The following is a 13,224-nucleotide window of genomic DNA, read 5'->3' on the forward strand; positions in this document are numbered from 1 at the left end:
CTTTGCTTGGTTCGGTGACACCACCATAGAGTTTGGTGAAGACCTTCCCAATAGAGGTGGATTTGTCGATGAAGTCGAAGCTGTCAGTGTCGCTTGAATCATCGCTTATATAAGAGTCCGCCGATGATTCGAAGGACATGTCACTGAAGATTCTGGCGAGTTTTTCACTTGCCCTGCTGTCGATGAAGCGTGGCGACGAAATCTCCCTATCGCTGGACTCGACGGATGATACTGAGTTTGAGAGATCAGAACCACCCGACGAAAATCCCGACGCGATCGGAACTTCGAGACGATACACTCCTTCTTTCTCGACGCGGAAATCGAATTTTCCAAACGTCATCTTCATTGGCTCCTCCAGATACGCATATGCATCCAAACGGGAGGGCGGGTGAGAAACAAAATCAACAAGACCAGTTTCGATCCGTTTACCTCTGTCCATGATGTTGCTTGCTACTGATGAAGTCGACGATCTTGAACGTGCCATCGAGATCAGCTCCTTGTCGCCTCTAATTCCCACAGACGGCGCCAATTGACAAGGTATTAACTTGTCAATGCCTATGGATTGTAGGCTAGGGTTTTAGTTGGAAGTAGAGGGCAAGTAGATCTCGAAGGTTTCAGCCGAAAAGTACTCGATGATTATGAAAACTAGGGTTTGTAAACAATGATTCGATGATCTTCGCGTCCCTCGACTCCCCCTTATATAGGAGGCGGAGCCGAGGGATTCGTGCTTGTACAAGTTACAAAGTCCGGGAAGGTTTCAAACTCATCCCGTAAGATTACAAATAAGACTTTCTATTACAACTCTAACTTTCCTTAATAACATCTTGGGCTTCCGAATCTTCTTATTCTTCGAGTAGTGGGCCTTCAATAAACCCCGGGTACTATCTTCGGCAGGCCCATTAGGGATGCCTATGTCAGGCGGCGAGGAGAGGGGAGGCGAGGGAGGCCGCCGGAGGGGGGCTCGGCCAGGGCGACGTGGAGCTAGTAGGGGAGTCGATCGGAGGGGAAGACGAAGCGGATGAGGGCGACGGCGTCCGGGGGCGTGGCGGTGGCGAGGACGGCGGTCATTCTCCCGTGGGGAGCGGGGCTAGGTTTTGGAGGCGGGGAGACAGAGGGGGAGGGGTGGGAGTGGATCGAGTCGATGGGGAGCAGGCGACGGCGCGTGCGAGGCAAAAGGGTTAGCCCCGGCGAAATCCATCTGCAGGCGCCCCCGGTATTTTCCAGCCCATGTGGCCCATCTAGTTTACGTTCTCCCAGGCGAATTCCATTCGGAGGTGCCGGCGGTAAAGGGTATTACCCCCGGCGAATTACAACTGAAGGTGCCAGCGGTAACTGGAGGCCCATTTTGGGGCTACAGCCAAACTTACCTCCGGCCACTTTGAATCGGATTTGCCGGCGATAATGCAAGTACCCCCGGCGACTTCGGTTCAACCTCGCCGGCGGTAAGGTGAGGCCACCCTGGAAGACCTTACCGCCGGCATCTTCAAATCGTACTCGCCGGCGGTAAGGAGTGCGGCTATAAGCCTTTTCCTAGTAGTGGTAGATTCGTTCGCCATCGCCATGAACCACACACACTTCCATAATGTCGTGGTGTGTAATTTGATCATAACCATCCCAAGTTTCACTATTATGTATGATTTAGGTCTTATTTATTCTAGTGACTTAGCTTAACCTAGTTCATCTAGTCGATGAACCCGATTTAGTGGTTTTGTTCATCAGTTGTGTCAGGTGTTACTGAAGTTAATCTTCAGTTCGGCAGTCTTTGTATTTTAGCTTATTTAGCTCATTGTTAAGCTCCAAATTCTTATACCCTCAGTGATTATTGTTGAGCTTCAGTGCTTTATCTGGTAAGTGATAGATGCTATTTGGAAAATATGTTGTGCTTAAGGTTGTTGAGCTCATCGTCCGCCACCTATTCACATGTATTTGTGCTAGTGGTATTTTTATTATTAGGTGCAAATCATTTCATGGGATGTTAAAATTTGTGTGATGCCTCTAATAATTTGTGCCAGTGTCCATCCATGTTGATAAAATGATTTCTCATAATTTTGAAAGGTTAGATAGCTTTGCTTTTTCTTATATACATTTGTGCCCTAGCTTATTTAGTTTGAGCGCTTGATTGCTTGTGCTGCTTTTCAAAGATGTGTTGCAAGCATTTAGTACTTTTAAGTACTTCTTAAGTTTACTATGTACTTTTATAGGCTTGGCCCTGTTGTTCATCCTTAGGATCAAATGAAGATAAATGTAATCTCTACAAACCACCAGATATTATTTAAAACATTTTAAAAGTATTGGAGATGGTCTAGAATAATATACGTCTCAAATTCACTAAGTATTGGAGGCGGTCAGGAATAACAACCGACTTAGGGCCGCAAAGTATTCGAGAAAGTCCGAAATCCAAGACGTTTGAGCCCCCAGAATTTTTGCAAGCGGCCATGAAAAGAACCCGTCTCAGGGTTCATAATATTAGAGACGGTTCCGTTTTCCGGCCGTCTTGAGCAGGATACAAGAACCGTGATAACCGACTCTAAGTCTTGGTTTGTACTAGTGCAAACTAACAACCATGTAGTACACGGGAGTGGTGTTTTGGCACATGGGAGCATATGCTCTCTTTATTTTAAAATGCAAGTTACAAGCATTTTGAAATTTCAAAAACATTAAAACAAAAAATTTGCACGTACATCTTCACGTGCTACGTGCTCACAAATTCGTTTCATGAATAATCGACTTGTCATGTGGTGTGTGTAAAAAAGACAAAATTCAATGCTAAAAGTAAGACTTTTGAGAAGATAAATTTTATCTTTTTTACATAGAGTACTACAGGTAGGATACTTGTGGTAGTTCACTCTTCTATTCAAAGCGTTTATGCAGTAAATAACTGGACGATTATAGTCCTTCAGTAATCAGTATTCTTTTTTATGTAAGTTCTTTTATTTGTGCGGATACTGAATCTTATGAGAATTTTTTTCTTTGCATTATCTATCATAGGTAAAAAATCATTGACTCTGGAAAATCATTTGCAAATATCATTTTTGTTTTTTTGTATTGTGCAATCAAACAAATACTGGTGTAAATTCAAGTTTGTAGAATTCAAGTGTACATTGCTTGACATCTTTATGTTTTCCCTATTCTTAGTTTTTGTGATCCTGTGATTCAAAGAGATGCTAAGGTTGAATCTTTTTATGGGTCGACAGGGAATTTAATAAAGCTGGCTAGCCCAAATACTGGTAAAGGTTTTGCTTGCTCATAAGTTGGTCAAATGTTGAAACAAAAATGAACAAATGATCATTAATAATCATCCAAACAATGACCAATTTTTTTTATCATGGCTAAAAAATTGGTAAGGTAGGCTTTGGACCAACCGAAACATACCCTACAATCAGTTGGACTAATTTCAGTTTTTCTTGGTATGAAGCATCGAGAGACTATGTTGAGGACTCTAGCAAACTGGGTACAGTTAAGCGAACCTCTAATTATTCGCAGTCCGCGCTCCGCAACCTCACTGGTATCATATAAACATAAACCTACCTCGAAAAAAAAATATAAACATAAACATCAAAGAAGTAACAGTTGAAGAAAATCTGCCCATGGAACAAGGCGTGGACTAAAGTTTCTCAAGGAGGCATGGGCTGTTGGGCAGTTTACGTTGCAAAACTTTCTTCATGGATACCTCGTTCTATGCTTTTAACTGTTACTAAATCAATGGTTGATGAATTCCATTTGCTGCAAAAGATGTCTCTTCCGTCTCAGATTTCTTCCGTCTCAGATTTAGCAATGAGAAAACGAGATTCAGGTGTACAAAATACAGAGTAGAGATGAAGGAAACGGCTGGGGGAATCGATGATACATTCAGCTTGAGGAATCGGGTCATAGACAACAGTTCCATTATTAGCACAAAACAGTAGAACTCTGTAACTGCAAGTTGTTTTTTAATTAGAACAGCAAGGCTATGCTTTCTATTTCCGCCGTTTGGATTAGAACAGCATCGACATGAAAAGTCTAAGACATCACAGTTAAGGCTGTTAGCCATTGTGCGTCCACACCTCTTTCCTGTTGCCAGGATCCATTTTCTTCAATGACCTTGCCGCAGACATGATGCAAATTGTTGAAACTGTACCAAGTTAGTGGACCTTTCTCGATACATTGAGGCAGTGGATCGTTGCTTTTGCTCGCTGCCTATTGTGGGTTTCATCAAAAATATTTGTTGGCTAACTAAGGGACTCAGATCTATGCATTAGAGAGATTCTTTGCTGCTGCTGCTTAAACATAGGCAATTCAGTTAAGCTGAGCGATTTATTTGCTTGACCATGCACGAGAGAGCAGAGAGGATGGAGAGGTTCCCTACCCACTCCGAGGTCATGTCTGAAAGGAGAAGATTAGTAAAATTTGTGCAAGCAACATATCCAAGTTAAACTTAATGTAGTCTTATTATAAGGTACATGCGTGTTATTTTATACTACCTCGGTTCATAATATATGTTCTAAGTTTAGATAATACCAGAACCACGAAACTTAGTATAAATCAAAAGAAGTATTTTATTAGTAAAGATTTTATTTTCTCGCAGCAACGCGCGGGCATATCGCTATTAAACATAAACATCGAAGACACAAAGGAGCTACCCCATGGGCTACCACCGCTTCGGGCCATCGAGCACCGCGTCGACCTTATACCCGGCGCTCCCCTTCCAAACCGCGCTGCCTACCGCACCAACCCCGAAGACACAAAGGAGATTCAACGCCAAATACAAGATCGCCTCACTAAAGGGTACGTTCGTGAAAGTCTTAGCCCTTGTGCGGTTCCAGTGATTCTTGTTCCTAAACCGGATGAGACGCAACGAATGTGTATGGATTGTCGGCTTGTCGCCCATCAATGCCATTACCGTTCGATACCGCCATCTCATTCCGCGTTTAGATGACAGGCTTGATGAGTTGATTGGTGCCACAATTTTCTCTAAGGTAGATTTGCGTTGTGGCTATCACCAAATCCGCATGGCAATTGGTGATGAATGGAAGACGGCCTTCAAGACCAAACTTGGTCTCTATGAATGGTTTGTCATGCCATTTGGTCTTTCAAATGCTCCATCAACTTTTATGCGTCTTATGAACCATATCTTGAGACCTCTCATTGGCAAGAGTGTGGTTGTCTACTTTGATGATATTCTCATTTATAGCAAAAATCTCGAGGACCATGTTCAACATGCGAGAGAAGTATTATGCATCTTACGCCACGAGAAGCTTTATGCCAACCTTCCCAAATGCACATTTGCACAAAACAAATTGGTTTTTCTTGGATTTGTGGTTTCCGCCAATGGCATTAAAGTGGACTCTTCGAAGGTTGACGCCATACATAATTGGCCCACGCCTACCACCGTTGGTCAAGTTCGAAGTTTCCATGGACTTGCCGGATTCTACCGCCGCTTTGTGAAAGACTTTAGCACCATTGCTTGCCCTTTGAACAAGCTTACCAAAAAGAATGTTCCATTTGTGTGGGGCAAGGCTCAATAAAATGCTTTTGATGAATTGAAGAAACGCCTTACCGAGGCACCTTCCGAACTTTGCAAAAACTTTTGAAATTGAGTGTGATGCGAGTGGACTCGGTATTGTTGAATCCTCATGCAAGATGGAAAACCCGTGGCATACTATAGTGAGAAGTTGGACGGCGCACGCCTTAACTATCCTATTTGTGACAAGGAATTTTATGCTTTGGTTCGTGTTCTTAAAATTTGGCAACACTACCTTTGGCCAAAAGAATTTGTTATTCATTCCGATCATGAGTCTTTGAAGTACTTGAAAAGTCAAACAAATTTGAACAAGAGTGGGTTGAGTTTATTGAGTCCTTCCCTTATGTCATCAAATACAAAAAGGGAAAGGACAATGTGGTCGCGGATGCTCTTTCTCGCAAGAACAACCTTTTGCTCACTCGCTTGGATTTTCATGTTTTGGGTCTTGAGGAGATCAAAGAACTTTACCATTCCGACACTTTCTTTGGACCCATCTTTGAAAAGTGTTCCGTTGAACGAGGATTTGATGATTTCTACTTGCATGATGGCTACTTGTTTAAAGCTACTATGGAATTCCGAAATGAATTCCAGGATTCAGGCTCAAATGATGGATACCAAACGACTTCTAATAAAATTTGCATACCCGAGTCTTCTCTTCGAAAGTTGCTTTTGCAAGGGTCACATGGAGGTGGTCTCATGGGACACTTTGGTCGTGACAAGACGCTCTCCATGCTATCCACTCATTACTATTGGCCGAAGATGAAGCGAGATCTGGAGCGCCTATGCAACCGTTGCACCACATGTCTACAAGCTAAGTCCACAACCAACCCTTATGGTCTTTACACACCTTTGCCCATTCCATATGCACCATGGTCCGATATAAGCATGGACTTTGTACTAGGCTTACCACGAACAAAACATGGACATGATTTGATCTTTGTGGTAGTGGATAGGTTCTCTAAAATGGCTCATTTCATACCATGCCATAAGACCGATGATGCTTCATACATTGCCTCGTTGTTTTTCAGGGAAGTCGTTCGCCTACACGGAATACCGACAAGCATTGTGTCGGATCGAGACGTCAAGTTTATGAGCTATTTATGGAAGTCACTAATGGCAAAGTTTGGAGTAAACCTCTTGTTCTCATCGTCCTCGCACCCGCAAACGGACGGACAAACGGAAGTGGTCAATTGAAGCGTCTCAACTCTTCTACGCACACTAGTGTAGAAAAATTTGAAGTCATGGCAAGATTGCCTCCCCCATGCGGAGTTCGCCTACAATAGAGCCAAGCACTCCACAACATCATGGAGTCCGTTCATGATCGTCTACGGCTTCGACCCTCCTACGGCACTCGACATCCTCCCACTACCTCTTCATGAGAGGACGAACATGGACTTCGACAAGCGCACCACCGCCATGAAGAAACTACATGAAGACACAAGGGCAATCATCCAAGAGCATGTGCTTCGCCAAGCTACCCGCCTCAAAGCGAAGAAGAAGGAAAGGATATTGGAAGAAGGAGACCTCGTTTGGATTCACCTTCGAAAAGAAAGGTTCCCTCATGAACACAACTCCAAGCTAAAGCCAAGAGGAGATGGGCTCTTCAAGGTCCTCAAGCGCATCAACAACAACGCCTATGTCACCGACATACCAACCTCCAAGTAGTTGGTGAGCAACACATTCAACATCTCGGATCTCTCACCCTATCATGGAGATGAGGAGGAACACGAGTCGAGGACGACTCTTTCCCGAGGGGGGGAGATGATGTAGCCCCGCCCAAGATCGACACTACACCAAGTCCAACTTGTTCCCCAAGTGGACCGATGACACGAGCTCGAGTCAAAGCGCTACATGATGAGGTGAACTCAATCCTCTCTACTCTCGTCCTTGACACGCCTTTGGACGGAATGCTACCTCATGCCGAATCTTTATGTGTTATTAGGTACAAGTTGCATCAAGGACATGAGAAGGAGAAAGCCCTATTGCTCAAGGAAGGAGAAGAGGATAACAAGGAAGAAGAAGAGGAGAACAATGAAGAAGAAGAGAAGGAAGAATGGAGAAAAGAGGAACAGCAGGACCGGTCGGTCATACCGGCCGCCCCAGCCGGTCAGACCGGCCCCTACCCAGACCTCACACATAAGCCTGGCCGAGGACCAGGAGCAAGAGCCGGTTGTACCGGCCCTGCCAGCCGGTATGACCAGGTATGACCGGGCCTCCCTAACAACGTCTACAACGAGACCATGAGCTTGTGCCGTTCATACCGGGTCCCCGAGCCGGTAGGACCGGGTCACCCTGACCTGAACTTATTTAACTGCATCTCAACCGTCCAATTCTCATCTATGGCTAAGTTAACTTTGTATGTATTTCCCCTTTTGCCCTTGGACGAATCTGGACCTATATGTATCTCATCCCCCTCCCCAAATTAGGGTTAGACAAGATTTGGCTTAAACTACTTTGAGCTTTGTCTCCCTAGAACTATGTTCTTTGTATCAAGGCACTCTTGAGGGATTTCTATTCTTCATGGATGATTCAAGGCTTTCTCCTCTTTCATCCAAGTTCTAGTTGGATCTCCATCACCAATCTCTCACTTCTTAGATTCTACCCAAGGGTCTCTCTAAGAAGTGGTTCTATTGGCTTGGTCTAACCTACCAAGGGAGTAAATTTAGTTTGTGTTGAGTTGTGTGTGTTTTGATTTAAGTTTTGTGTGTTCTTCCCCTTTCCTACCTTTTCCATCCACACACTTGGCCAAATTCATGAGATCTGGACACTCCCTAGCTCTTAGGCCTCATCAAGTTGAAGACGTACTGATTCCCAGGGATTCCTGTAGTTGAAACAACTGTTATTCAGTTGTGGATGAGACAGCTTTATATTTGAACCAGCAGCTATGCCAAAGCTAGAAACAAGTATACACAACCGACTCAGACCTTATGTATTTTGGGTTACATAGAAATATGATCCTGCACTTGTTTTCTCATTAAACATATCACAACACAAGGTACCAAGTACCAACCGAGTTTATAGGAAGCAGTTGATGCATTACTTAATTTGATGCTCGACAAAAAAAATTAAACATTGCTAAACCAACCTTTTATGAATAACTAGGAAATATGCCCGCGCGTTGCGGCGGATTAATTTTTACTGAATAACAGCTACCATCTAGAATATTCAAAAATATGTTATTTTAGATTTTCAGGTGTCTAACACTGTCCATAAATCATAGTTGCCTAAATTGCATATTTGAGGATATGTTTTTATTTATTGTCTAACACTGTCCATAAATCTAAATTACCTACATTTTTAGCTAGTTTTTATATATTTATTAAAATCTATAAGTGCTAGTAGGCATGTATCTCACCAGCCTTTCTTCTGCTACACGCCTATACTGGTCGGCTACTTCGGGCGTGAGCGACGGGTAAAAGCACCTATAAAAATTGAAAAAAAAAACAATAATACTACGTCAATTAGCAAAATAGGAACATCTAGAAATCTCTCACGGCTAATAACATCAGTAGCTAGCACAAAACACACCAAAATCACACCCCAACATCATGGCAAGCTTCACAGCTAATCCAATCACCAAGCAGGCTGAAGAAATTAGGACAGACCCATAGAGCTGAACTGGAACATGAAACCATAGGACTTGAAGCCTCATCTCCATGCTCGTGCGCTTGTGGAGACTGGAGTTCTGGACAATCTTTGCTAGCTCCACAGAACATATCAGCAGATCAACGGCTTGTTGATTCCCAAAACTCACTTCTTTCTCCTCTTTTCTTCATGTGAACAGGGAGAAAAAGGCCTTGCTCTGTTTCCAGATCCTCCTCTCCAATCCAATTTCTTGTTGATATCTCTTGTTTCCGTTCTCTGCCGTAAATCAATTGGTAATTGGTCTTGCCGATACAGCGCACAAAACCAAGGTTGCCTCCTCTGGTGAACAGCGTGTGAGGACTGAGGATTTCCAGCAGGATGACCACCCAAAGTAGATTTTCACATGGTGGGCCGGCATAAGAAGCTGGAGCAGCGCAAGTCACACGCGCGCTAGCCCTCCCGGAGCCGCCATGGCAGCCAGCACAACCACAAATCAAATCAAGAAAAGGGCAGGAAGATGAACACAAATCAAATCAAGAGCTTGATCTGGCCGTGAGGTGCTTGATATGGCCATGAGGTGCTTGATCCGGTCGTCAGCGCGCCCGATCTGGTTGTCGTGGTGCTCGTTCCGGCCACGAGCCCACTCGATCTGGTTTCTCGATCTGGTTTCCTGGCCTGTTGGATTCAGCGTTACTGCTGCTATTTTCGTTGCTGCGGCCAAACGACAGCACCATTGTGATTTATATGTAGGCAATTGAATCGATCTCTTGTTGTTTGATTCGATCGCGGTCCTCAGAAGTCTGATTGTGGACCGGTGCGGCAAGGACGGGTGGACGGAAGGGGTGAGGAACGTACGGACGGTTTTTACTTACCGGTGGCATTTGTTGTAATATCAACGAAAATTAGGGGCAATAAAAAACGGACCAACAAGAAGCCCTTTTGCTTTTATTATTAGGTAGAGATGAGAAAATGGTTCCCAAACAAATGAACAGAATTTTATCTCTCCACAGAGAACAAGTGCAAAATACAAATGGCATGCAAATAAGATGGTGCGACCAACAAACTGGTACTTACATATGGTGACTGATATTTACAAAGGTATGGATCACCATTCACATCTCCATAAGAGCATTTTATTTACTACCAATTCTCCTGTACGATCTTGGCCTTCTCAAATATGAACTTGCCTTCCTTGTACTTCTGCGATTCCTCGTAGGCTCTCTCGTACTTCCAACCGAGCACCTCACGGCAATCACGGCAGTGGATATCGGCGACCGTGTGAAGCCCGGTCATGAGCTGCCTGTCTTCTTTGGCGCCCGTCGTGACGTTCATGGCGTGAGAGAACAGAAACGCGCGTCCATTCCTCCCCTAGAACAGACGACAGAGAAAAGGAGACAGTATTAGTGTTTATCCTCCAAACACAATCAAAATTGAGACGTGACTAACAAGTTCTAAATCTGAATATACAGCTCATAGTATATCGAGTTATCGACAACTTGTGTCGCAGCCTCCTAGTCTTAGGACTGCTGGTAAAGATCAATGTATTGGTTAACTGAAACTCTGATATGTCAGTATCTGCACAGTCATACAAACACACATGCTAATTTGCTAAACTCAACCAAAGAAACGTTCTCGGATTGCTGGAGTTATAACCGCAGTTGCTGAACCACTTTCACGTCCCTAGTTGGTGCTAATTTTCAGCACACTATCCCCAACCAATCCAAACATTAAGCTCTGTTCAATCCCAAGCCCCAAACCCCCAAAACTCAGAGGGGAGGGTACTTATTCTTGTTCTTCACCTGGAAGGCCTTGGAGATGATGTCGTCGTGGAGGCAGACGTGGTTCCGGCAATGGCAGCAACTGTACACCCGCGGCCCGACCAATTCCGCCATCACCAGTGACCCTCTCCCTGCAACCAATAAACCGAATCGGGAATCAAGAACTGACTTTCCGCACCACAAAAGGAAAAAAAAAAGTACTAACTCCCAGGAACTCAAGAAGAATCCCCAACCCCAGATATAGAAATCTATCCTTACCTACAATTAATTCCGCAATTGATTCAAGAAGTGATGGGAAGAATGGGGAAGAAGACACCGCCGCGCCGAGATGGAACAAAAACGAATCGACCACAGACGCGACAAAGGACGAGAGGGGCCGAGAGGAGAAAGGAGGAGGAGATGACGAACAAAACCAAACTCAGCACGAAACCCGGGCAGGGAGGTTGGTGATGCTGCCTGCGATGGCTCAATCGAACCAGACGGCGTCGCACGCAGGATATAGGAAAAAAGAAAAGCTAGTAGTAAAAGAAAGGAGAAAGAGTACAAAACCCAAGTGATGTGATGGTAAAACAAAACCCAATTTAGAGCCGGCGGCTGACCTGCAAGGCAGGAGAGCCACTTGGCGAAAGATTGAGGTGATATTTTGTGCAGGTGCACATGAGGAGTGCTGAATAGAAAGCACGAAGGGAAGAGTGACGGCGATTTTGACAAAAATAACCCTACTCTGAAAGAAAAAGCATAGACTGTCAAACTATTTCACTCATCTAACCCTTTTGTGTGGCGCCCCTTCCAACGGCGCCACACCTTACTGTGTGGCGCCCATGCGAGCGGCGCCACACATCCATCCGACGTGGCGTGGTCGACGCTGCGCTCGGTTGACCAGCCGACGTGGCAGGAAGAGTGGCGCCGCTCCCATCGGCGCCACACATTGAAAGTGTGGCGCCGATGCTATCGGCGCCACGCATCCACTTAACTGTTTCGGCCCGAGCCACCCAGCACGACCCAGCCACACCTCCCCACCCAAATCGTCCTCCTCCTCCGACCAGCCACCCCACCTCTCTCCCCCACCAAAATCCCTCTCAAATCTTGGTGGATTTCCTCAGATCTGTCCGTGGAGATTGTTTCCAACCCGTTCCTTGAGGTAATCTCCTCCGTTCCCCTTCTTTTCATCCAATAATTTGATGTATTTGGTTGAATCTACATGTGAAATCCTAGATGTGAAACCCTAGGTTGATTTGAGGGTGGATGTGGATTTGGTTGGATGTTAGGGTTTGTTGAAGTATGAGAAATGGTAGTGCTAGGTTGTATGGGTAGAAACCCTAGGTTGATTTGTGTTGATTATGGTAACTAATGAACACATGTATGTATGTGTTGTTCACATTATGCTAGGGGGATGGAAAGAATTGTTCATGTTCATCCTGTGGACAAGGATGCTTTCTTGAAGGGAAACCTAGAGCCGGACCCGGAAGAGGTTGACTTGGTGTTTGACCTTAGCCCTAGCTTTGCCAAGGTGGTAGCACAAGTGATGATTGACTTGAATTGGAATGAGCCAAATGATGGTGTTGAGCTAGAGGGAAGACATAATGTGGGGTTTGGAATGCACACCCATTGGAAGACAATGTGTATCAACTCCGAGCAACGTTGGTCCGTTTATAAGGAGACGGTGGCCGAGTCACAAGACAAAGCTTTGGAGTTGTTTAGCCACTCACATGTGCCGGGGGCCCTCTTGGCACATAACAAGTTGTGTAGCCACTCACATGTGCCGGGGGCCAAAGCTTGATGGCAAGGATGCGCAGCCGGACCACCATCAACTCACATCCGAGTTCATTGCATACAAGCTCTCAACGGAGATATCATCACTTCCTATCATGAGCATTAGGTTCGTGCAATACACATTTGAGAAGTTGAATGTCTATTTCCAGAACTACACCGAAGAAACGGAGAAGGAAATTGCTAGGAACTGCGAGTACCCAACAAATGTTGAAGAGTTCATGGAATTTCAGGCGATGAAGGCGGACTCCCAAACGGCTACATGTTATGACAATGTTGACTTGGTTTATCAAGTGAATGAGCCGAGAGGCACCACACAAGGTGGTCCAACACGGAGGCCGGGCTTTCCGTGTGTCCCTAAAGACATGTGAATGCACATGTAGAAGGCCGTCTTTGCTTCATTTGGCTTGCTCCCACTTGCTCACAGCGGCACGCACCAGACGTGTGGACTATAATCACCCGCTCACCGTTTGGGAGTCCGAGTTCTCCATTGAAGCCACAAAGAGGACATGGGCTCCAAGGTTTTCTCCCTACTTGGACCAATCACAATGGTCGGAGTATCATGGAGTGGAAGTTTGGCCAGATCCGGAA

The 13,224-nt window shown here is 45.0% G+C and overlaps 1 protein-coding gene across 1 annotated transcript; it reads right to left on the reverse strand.

The window, feature by feature from the left end:
* Window positions 1-9,992: 9,992 nt before the first annotated feature.
* On the reverse strand, window positions 9,993-11,487 carry LOC124698816 (protein yippee-like At4g27745). Its single transcript, XM_047231233.1, has 3 exons — window positions 11,122-11,487; window positions 10,885-10,994; window positions 9,993-10,453 (listed from the first exon to the last, which is right to left on the reverse strand). The coding sequence occupies exons 2-3, from the start codon at window positions 10,975-10,977 to the stop codon at window positions 10,226-10,228; spliced, it is 321 nt and encodes a 106-aa protein (XP_047087189.1). The 5' UTR covers window positions 10,978-10,994; window positions 11,122-11,487; the 3' UTR covers window positions 9,993-10,225.
* Window positions 11,488-13,224: the final 1,737 nt, after the last annotated feature.

The sequence above is a fragment of the Lolium rigidum genome, chromosome 3 (assembly GCF_022539505.1).
Source record: "Lolium rigidum isolate FL_2022 chromosome 3, APGP_CSIRO_Lrig_0.1, whole genome shotgun sequence".
Taxonomy (NCBI): Eukaryota; Viridiplantae; Streptophyta; class Magnoliopsida; order Poales; family Poaceae; genus Lolium; species Lolium rigidum.

Coding starts and splice junctions, on each gene's coding strand:
- LOC124698816 (XM_047231233.1), bottom strand. CDS start 10,977: ATGGCGGAATTGGTCGGGCCGCGGGTGTACAGTTGCTGCCATTGCCGG. Junction 10,454..10,884: donor TCATCTCCAAGGCCTTCCAG/GTGAAGAACAAG, acceptor CGTCTGTTCTAG/GGGAGGAATGGACGCGCGTT.